This window comes from Bos indicus x Bos taurus, chromosome X (assembly GCF_003369695.1).
Source record: "Bos indicus x Bos taurus breed Angus x Brahman F1 hybrid chromosome X, Bos_hybrid_MaternalHap_v2.0, whole genome shotgun sequence".
NCBI classification, from domain to species: domain Eukaryota; kingdom Metazoa; phylum Chordata; class Mammalia; order Artiodactyla; family Bovidae; genus Bos; species Bos indicus x Bos taurus.
The window spans coordinates 14,459,784-14,469,291 of record NC_040105.1 but is presented as its reverse complement, the minus strand read 5'-3'; the positions used below and the strand labels follow the sequence as shown (position 1 = coordinate 14,469,291).

The 9,508-nt window shown below is 42.8% G+C and overlaps 1 protein-coding gene across 1 annotated transcript in view; it reads right to left on the bottom strand.

Moving 5' to 3' along the window:
• Window positions 1-109: 109 nt before the first annotated feature.
• The window catches only part of TXLNG (taxilin gamma), a 43,534-nt gene continuing 34,135 nt past the window's right edge, over window positions 110-9,508 (bottom strand). The window contains exons 8-10 of the mRNA XM_027534882.1: window positions 5,308-5,400; window positions 3,675-3,770; window positions 110-2,814 (exon numbers count right to left, since the gene is read on the bottom strand). Coding sequence (XP_027390683.1) covers window positions 2,524-2,814; window positions 3,675-3,770; window positions 5,308-5,400 — 480 coding nt within the window. The 3' untranslated portion in view covers window positions 110-2,523. The remainder of the gene's footprint in view (window positions 2,815-3,674; window positions 3,771-5,307; window positions 5,401-9,508) is intronic.

Genomic DNA, 9,508 nt, shown 5'->3' with positions numbered 1-9,508 from the left:
CCCAAGTTTTCTCTATTCCTTGGAGTCTCCTGCCACTATAAATAATACACATCAAGACTCCATGATGGTGCAACAAATGCAGTTGAAGCAAATTTGACATTTGATCTTTCCTGGGCCAGCCTTAGTAGCATCTGTGTTCTAGAATGTGGTAGAAATGGAGCGTGCTACAAAGCCACAATGCTGGGCTGGCGAGGTGATTGCCCTAGGAGCGTGTCCTCCTCAGAGGGTCCCATTCGTATTTATTCACAGGGTAATGAGAGGAAAGATTCTGAAAGGATACCAAATGCACCCAGACAGAATCCATGTCCTTTAAACACCATGAGAGCATCTAGCTAAAAATACATAGCAAGCCAAAAGCAGCAGGCCAAGTACTGTTAATCACATCGCTTTATAAAGCCCTTGAAAATATGCAACAGGTCCGAGCTTTACGCTCTTCCACACAGGACAAGCACCACAAAGAAACGTGGCGGCTACACAAATGGCTTAAGACAGTAAGAGCTGTACATCCAGCAGAGCGCTTGTGAAATGGGACCATTAGTACTAATTTTACAGTAGAGTATAGTTCTGATATATACCTCCATTTCCTCTCAGGGAAATGAGTCCAATATTTCATTTAGTAGCCAAAGGTGGTGTTTATAAAAGGCTGTTGGAGAAGGATGTTTGTTTTTGCTTCCGACTCATTTTGACAGTAATTAGATAACAGTGGGTTTCTTTTCCTCCACTGTCTGGCCCTTTGATTAACATGACCAATGGTGGAAGCTTAGACGTAATCCTCCACTCCAGGTGCTGTTGCCGACAATTTTCAATTCTTTCAACCCAGTTTAGACCACGAATGTGACAGGACAAATAAAACTTTAACAAAGAGAAAAACCCTTCTAACTGGACAGAAGAGTTTGTTCAGTCCAGTAAGCAATTCAAGAAGTGTCAGTTTGATAGTTTTGCTCAGTGGAATGTGCTAACATCAGTTCTAGTAGAACCTTTTTATTTCATAAAGTATTTCAATGCAAATTATACCAGGGACAAAGTCAAATCTTGTCAGTGCAGCCTGGTTAATGATGTGTATAAACTCGACCACATTTGACATTGTGAAGAACAAAGGAAAGTTATGAAAGAGCAAATCCAAAAGTGATGTGCTACATTTCCGAAGTCCCCCATTCCAAGTGTAGACACCTTGATAATACTGTTTTTCCATAAAAAAGAATAAAAACTACGAAAAGGGTGAGAAACAGACTGAAAAGCGTAAGTAATAAATAGATCCTGGCTACTTAGCTCTCTGCCACATTTCCTTTAAATTAAAAACGCTGGTTCCAGTCTGTTTTAGACATGAAATAAAATCAGTTTCAGCTAGCATGTTCATAATTAAAATTCCCTTTTAAAAACCCTGGAGAACTGTGCTAGTTGGACTCAGAATAGTTGGGCACCAACTTTCAAGTAGCCAGAAAGTAGTGGAGGGACTTCTGCTTAAGTAAAGCTACACAATGGTTTACCCTCATTGTCTTAAACTGACAAAGGACTGTTAGTGGCAATTCTCCATGGGAAGTGGAGGATGTGCACCCAAAATCCCAACTGAAAAGCAAACCACCAGGCTGCCCACCCTGTAGGCTTTCAGGTGGTCCAACCAGGCGCTTCTAACCTGAAAACGGTGATGGGACTATTTTTTAGTCACATAAACAGTAAGCCTGTTTCTCCAATAATTTGCCTATATATACTACTTTGTTTAAATTATACCTCTATGTACAATATTCTGCCAAAACAGAAGTTCTAGGCTTGCGGACATCTCAATTTGTCAAGTGATATATCAAAAAGCTAATTTGAATCAAATATGCTGTGCTTGTTTCTGACCCAAGCCTTCAGTTTTATTGGCATTTAGATGGACAGGGAGGCCTTGCGTGCTACATACAGTCCATGGGGTTGCAAAGAGTCAGACGCGACTGAGTGACTGAACTGAATCATCTTGATTTTCCTTTTGTTTTTTTTTTGAGTTATATTCTTGGCAGGGGTAGATATTTAAATGAATATTGTTTTCACATCAAGGAACCATTATCAGGGAGTTCACTGGCGGTCCAGTGGTTAGGACACGGTGCCTTCATTGCCGAGAGTACGAGTTCAATCCCTGGTTGGGGAACTAAGATCCCAGAGGCCACAAAGCACAGCCAAAAGAAGAAGGAAAAAAGAAGGAACCATTATCAGAACAAAGTTCCCTTGTAATGGTCAGCCCTGGTGAATGAAATTTTAATTCAGACAAAATTCTGTGCAAGGAGCAAGGGAGAGGGAAAAAGGCAATAAGCACATGCATTCTGATGAAGGGGAATGAGGCAGATGTGCAACATGGCTGAGGAAAATGTTAGAGTAAAACTATTCAAACCTGCCAAGCAGCCTCCTGTACCACTTAAGTCCAGTAGTTCTAAGAAAATACAGATATGGTAGAAAAAGTAAGAAAATTTTCACCACAAAACCAAGTTACTACTAACAGAGGAAGTTATACACAAAATAGAACTCTCAATACAGTGATCATACTTGGTCTCAGTCAACTGACTCGATGCCGGGCCCGGCTCCCAGGGACCCGGCCTCAGGGATAACCCGGGCGGCACTCTGCCAGGTGGCACCGGACTCCTCGGGAGGAGCCGAGGTGGCGCAGGGCTGGGCCTTGGGTGGTGCTGGGCCTCCACCTGCCGCCCTCCCGGACACCTGCTCCTTCAGCACCTCCACCTTCTCGTTGAGCTCGTTCCTCTCTGTCTGCAGAGCCCGGCACAGCTTCTCCAGCCGTTCCAGTTTTATTTGAAAGGCCTTGTACTCTTTATCTCGGACAGTTTTCTATAAAAAGGAGAAAAGGCAGGGTTTATTTAACCTAACTGAATATGAATTACATTACTGGATACAACAAATTAAGTCTTTTGAGCCACTTGTTGGGTCACCTGAACATGTTCAATTTCTTCAAACACTTCCTAACATCCAGCTAGCTGTGTTCTGCACACTTAACTATGGACACCAGTTAACATGCTTCTGATGTGACAAAATGAAAATCCCTCTGTCATGTTTCTTAAAAAGAAGCAAAGTAAAAAAAAAAAACACACCAGTCTACCTTTAATAACATTCTGTATTGATAAATTAATAAGGAAATTCAAGATATTCACCACCAAAGACTAGCAGATAAAATAAGGGCTTGCTTAAAAACAGAACTCATTTCCATATATATTTCTCTCATTTTACCAGTCCTCAGATGAGAACAAGATTCAGGGTGTGTTATTTAGTGTTTGCAAACCTCAGCTTTGTAAGACTGGCAGAAAGTACTATGCTGCTTTTTTGTAAGGACTTAAGGTAGAGACAGGCACCCGAGTTGGTGGCCTGTGCTCCCACTGAGAAACCTGATCCAGCCAGGTGGGTGCCTGGCGAAAAGGCAGATTCCCTGACCCCCACACCAAGTGAATCAAATTTGCTGGAGCCCAGCAACTCAGGTCTTACAAGCTGGGGATCGTAGCAGGCTGGGTGGTAGGAAACCCAACACCTCACTCAGGGTCCTCCCTACAGCCTAAGTCCTGACGGGACAGACTGCACTCAGCACCACCCGTCTCTGCCCAGCTCTGGCCAGTCCTCAACTGTGACAGCAGTGTGGCAAGGTGGCGTGCTTCCCTAACCTGAACTAATCACACCCTCCTCGCGGGAAGCCACCTCACCTCTTCAGCCATTTGCAGAAGTGCTTTGTTATTGTTTTCCCACTTGGTCCGCCATACGATTGTTTCTTTTTCCAGTTTTTTAATTTTCTTTGTCATCTGTGAATTGACACAATTGCAAATTTAAATTCAAAATGCCGTTTCTTATCTCTACAGCCAACCCCAAACCCTGACCGGTCCTCCCTGCCCACCCCAGAGTACCGCTGGGTGCAGTGTTGGGGGTGGGTAGAGCTCATCTCTCCAACTCCCAGGGTGGTGGTGGCCAAAGCGGGGTTCATACAATGAGAAAAACACATCTCAGCCCCTCATTTTTCAGAGGCAGCGACACCTGGTGGAAGCTGCCCACCAGCACACTCAGCGCTCGCTTGGGCCAAGAGCAACCATCCTCCTTCCCAAGTTGTACCAAAAACATCTGTTCCTGAATTTTCTGTGCATTAACAACTTCATGTGATTCTTGGAAGGAATGAGGTTCCCCCTCCTCCCCAAGATGGAGAGCTCGCCTCCACCCCAACCTCAGAGGCTGCAGCCATCTGGGAACCAGAAGCAGCAGAGGGGACCGGGGACCAGGGAAAAGTCATTAACCAGCTTCCCTAATACGATGATGACCCACCGCTTCAGGTTTTGCTAAAAAATAAAATGGATCCAAAAATCAGAGGAATGTTCTTAACCAACACCGCCAAAGCCCAGTTTTCAGAAATTCAGGACGAGATTTCACTCTGGCGCCAACGAGCTGGCACAAGGACAACCACCCGCCCGCCCCGCCCCCCCCACTGTTGCCATGCCTCTGGCCACAGTCTCTGGGTTCCCCTGATACCTGAAGGGGGTCACCAGAGCCCTTGCCCCCGCCAAGCACTGCCTGAAATACGCCACTTTATGAAGGGCAAGCATTTCTGATATTTGTAAGGAGGAAGGCAGAGAAAGGGCACAGAACTCGCCTCCAGTCACACTGTGGACCTTTAGCCCAGGGCCACGGTCCTGCCACCACCATCTCCCCCTGGTGGTGGCAGGGGGAAGCATCTCCCCCTATGCTTCCACCCCTAAAAGCCCCCGGTGTAAGGATGGACGCATGGGCACAGGTATAGACACTGGGTCTTAGTTTAATATCCAGGATACAGCTCTCCTTATTGTAGGCAGGAAAAAGAACCAGAGCCCAAAAAATCACTCTGGTGGAGGGAGAAAGAATTTAGTGGGAGTATAAAAGAAAAAAAGAAACCTAAAAAGGTAGAAATACCAATGATTATCAACCAACCAAAATACGTAGCTAGCATTCTGAGCTTGGCTTGTCATTAAATACTTTACTCTTCAAGGACACCATGCTTTGTGAAAAGGATTGGAGGAGGGTTGGGGGGTATCACCTGAAGCCAATACAACAGATACAACAAACAAAAAATAAACCACTTTATTGCTAACAACAAATTGTATTTAATAGAGAAGTTAACTTTGGTGGCCTAGAGGGCACTAGCTACATGTGGTACTACTGGGGGCACAGTGACAGGATACGCCGCCACCGGAGGATCGGAAGAGAGGAAGAGAGCACCATAAAAACAGGAACGCACCCAGGCCACGAACATGCTTAAAACGGCTTATTATATAAAGTCCCTTTTAGGCAAATACTCCACTTAAAATAGGAAAATACCTTTTCCATTTCCTGCCGGAAGGTTGTAAACAGTTCATTGCTTTTTGCCATGGTAGTCTGGAATTCTTCAAACTTATCCATATAAAGAGAAAGCTACAGAAAACAAGTATGAATAATTTAGATGTCTAGGTAAATGATTTAAAATCTCAGACTTTCAAAAAGAACATAACATGGTTAAACATTAGTTACCTGTTCTAAGTGACAGAAATAAGAACAGATGCACACCCAATCCTCAATCCCAGACATCAATGGCTGCAGTTCTAAGAACCTACTGAAATGCACTAAAACTTAGGCGGTTATGTTGATCTCACCATCTTTATATTTAAGTGTTTAAAATATACAAATATTAGCTCCATTCCACCAATTATAATAAAAACTGAAGGAGGTGGAATAGCTTTTAAATTTCATATAACAAATCCTTTATGAAATACCTCCTTTCCTTATATTTGAAAAACTGATCCTTGAAAAAAGATCATTCTTTTGGAATACCACCTGCATAGTTCTTAGCTTGATATCAAAGATATCTCTTTTTTAACGCAGGCAAGATAATGAAACAGAAACCAAAGAACTGGTTTGGTTGGGAGAGAAAGAATTCAGTGGGAGTATAGTTAAGAGGAAAAAAGATAAAAGAGGTATAAACATCAATATTTCTTTTAACTCCCACCCTGAAGGAATTTTTATTCTAGCTGGGAAAATAACACCAACTGACAAGGCAAGCAAAATGTGGAACACGAGTCACTTTTTCCTCCCACAGGATAGGAATTCACAGAAGCCAGGGCTGGAGAAGGCACGGGAAGGGTCAGAAAAAAATTGCTGCTTGTGGCTGAAGCCAGAGCTAGGTCTCAAGGGCAGGCTGAATTTTTTCATTTCAGACAAGGAAGGAACCCTAAGAGTCCACCTAATGTAATTGCATTAGTTTAGGATGAGTAAACAGGCCCAGAGGAATAAAGTGCTTTGCTCAAGATCACACAGTACATACAAAGAAAGCAGAAAAGAATAAAAGACCACCAGAGGCCAAGAAGCAGTATCAGCGACGCCTTTCCACCTTCAGCAGTGCTGTGTTCATAGCAGCAGAGAGAAGCCATGACCAGGGAGGGGAGGGGCGATGTGCCGGCACAGAGCGGGGAGGCTGGTAGCAAGACAGAGGCCAGCTCTGCTGGCTGAGGAGATGCAGACCTAAGGCGAAGCTACCAGTGGCATCAGGCCAGAGGAGGTGATGATAAGACAGCCAAAGCGTGCCCGTGGAAGGGTGAGGCCAGGGGCCAGGATGAATAGAAATTTCAGGGCCAAGAGAACAGCACAGAGGATTTCTGCACAGAGCAGCTCATAGAGGGGCGCACGGTGAGAGAGTCTCTGGGCTGCTGGCCTGGGGTCGGGAACAGCGATGAGGCTCAGGCGGGTGGACAGAGCAGTCCTGGCACTTGAGGGAGATTCTTAGAATGGTCTGTTTTTATCAATACGGAACATCTGGGTGGACTGTCCCATCAGAGTTCAGTGCTGCCCCCCTCTGGGTAATCAATATGTGACAACTACCATCTTGGACGTAGGAGCCTAGATTACAAAACGGTGGTCAAAACACACCAATAAGATGAAGAGTTCATCAACAAAGCCTGGAAACGGACATGGCAAACAAGAACAGAGGACAAGATTGACTCTTGGGAAGAACCGCACATGTGGGAGCAGAAAAGGAGGTGGCAGCAAAGGAAACAGTAATGATCAAATAACATGACTCAGGACAATAGCCATCACAGACAAGAGAAGCTGCACTCCTAAGAGTACAACAGAACTTGAGCTGCTGTGAACTCGGTAGAAGGGCCCTCTGGGGCCTTGCGTTAAAGTCCATCTTCTGAAGCCATATATAGACTTTTTATATGTTTTCCACATCGATTCTCTTCTCCGTTTACATGGACAACTGACTTTATAGGGCTAATAAGGGGTTCAAATTTCCTAGAAGCACTGTAGCACAATAATTTATGGTGGAAAGTTCAAAAGACTTCTCCAACTGTCACTTTTGTTAGGCTAGCTTTTCAGGAAATGAGTGTCACCACATAGTAAAACATGCTCAAAGACCAAGAGCACTCAAAAGATGTGTTCAGGGCTTCCATAGTAGTCCAGTGGTCAAGAATCCTGCTAACACAAGGGTCAGGGGATCGATCCCTGCTCCAGGAACATGCCATGGGGCGACTGGGCCCAGGGACCTAGAGCCTGTACTCCACAACAAGAGAATCCGCAGTGAAGAGTAGCCCCTGCTCGCCGCAACTAGAGAAAGCCTGAGTGCAGCAATGCAGACCCAGTGCATCCATAAATAAACAAACAATTTAAAAGAAAAGAAAGATGTGTTCATAAAGATTCAGGCCAGTCTGCGTTTTAGAACAAATCTAGAGTTCATACATTAAAGAAACTTGTTACATGATAAACTTTCAAAATGAGTAATACATTTTTCATCATCTAGCTAACCTTTTCTGAGAAAGGATGAATTATTGCTACAAATACCTAATTTCACCTGTCTGTAAAGACATGGGAATTCCTTCCTGCACCTCTTTTTTGAGTAGGGATGAAGCATCTGTTACCCTTCTTCCACACAAGGCACACACAGAGAAAGACTGCATTAGAACAATCCTAAGGGGTCTGGATTAAAAAGTGGGGAGGCAACAAAGCAAAGCCTAAAAGCCCAGACAGCTTCATGGGTAAATTCTACCAAACGCTGAAAGAACTAATACCAATTCTTACCAAACTCGTCTCAAAAAGTAAAGAGAAGGGAATACTCCCAAACTCATTCTACGAGGTCAGCATTGCCCTGGTACCAAAAGACAGTACAGGCCAGATAAGAAAACTACAAGGATGGTTCAAATAGGCAAATCAATAAATATATCACATTAACAGAATAGAATGAAAGACAAATCATATGATCATCTCAACAGATGCAGGAAATGCATTTGGTAAAACTCAACACCATTCATGATAAAAATGCTCAATAAAAAAAGCTCAATGGGAAATTCCCTGGCAGTCCAGTGGTTAGGCCCCTGTGCTTTCATTGCTGCGGGTACTGATGCAATTCCTGGTCAGGGAACTAAGATTCCACAAGCTGTGTGGTACGGAAAAAGAAAAGAAAAAATTTCAACAAACTAGGTACAAGGAGGGAACATAAGATAATAAAGGTCATATATGACATACCCTTAGCTAACATCATACCCAAGAGTCAGTGAAAGGTTGAAAGCTTTCCCTCTAAAATCAGGAATAAGACAAAGATGCCCACTATCACCACTTCTGTTCAACACAATAGTGAAATTCCTAGCCTGTGCAATTAGACAAAAAATGAACAGCATACAGATCAGAAAGGAAGACGCAAAACTCTTTGCTGATGACATGATCTCATATACAGAAAATCCTGAAGACCCCACCAAAAAACTGGTAGAATAAATTCAGTAAGGTTTCAGAACACAAAATCAATACACAGAAATCAGTTGTGTTTCTATACACTGACAAAACATCTGAAAAAGAAAAAAGAAAAGTCAAGACAAAAATAAGTGGAAAGATACTCTGTGTTCATGGATCAGAAGAGTCAGTATCATTAAAAAATGTCTATACTAGTTAAAGCCCTATCAAGATTCCAATGGCATTTTCCAAAGAAATAGAAAAAATAATCCTAGAATTTGTATGGAACCACAAAAAAGAAAAAAATTGAGAGCCCCAAAATAAACCCTCACAAATACGGTTAATAATATTTGACAAGGGAATCAAGAATACTCAATGGGAAAAGGACAGTATCTTCAATAAAAGGTATTGGGAAAATTGGATAACCATATGCAGAAGAATGAAACTAGGCTGTTATCTCATACCATTCACAAAAATTAACTTGAAATAGGTTAAGAACTTAAAAAGATCTTAAACTGTAAACTCCTAGAAGAAAACACAGGTAAAAAGCTCCTTGACAGCGGTTTTGGCAATGAATTTTTGGATAAGACATCAAAAGCAAGAGCAACAAAAGCAAAAATCAACACGTGGGACTACACTGAACTAAAAAGCTTCTACACAAAAAACAATCCAGAGTGGAAAGGCAACACACAGAATGGGAGACAATATCTGCAAACCATATGTATCTGATAAAGGATTAATATCCAAAATATATAAGACACTCATACAATTCAATAGCAAAATTAATTAAAATTTGTAAAAATCTAATTAAAAAACCAGCAGAGGA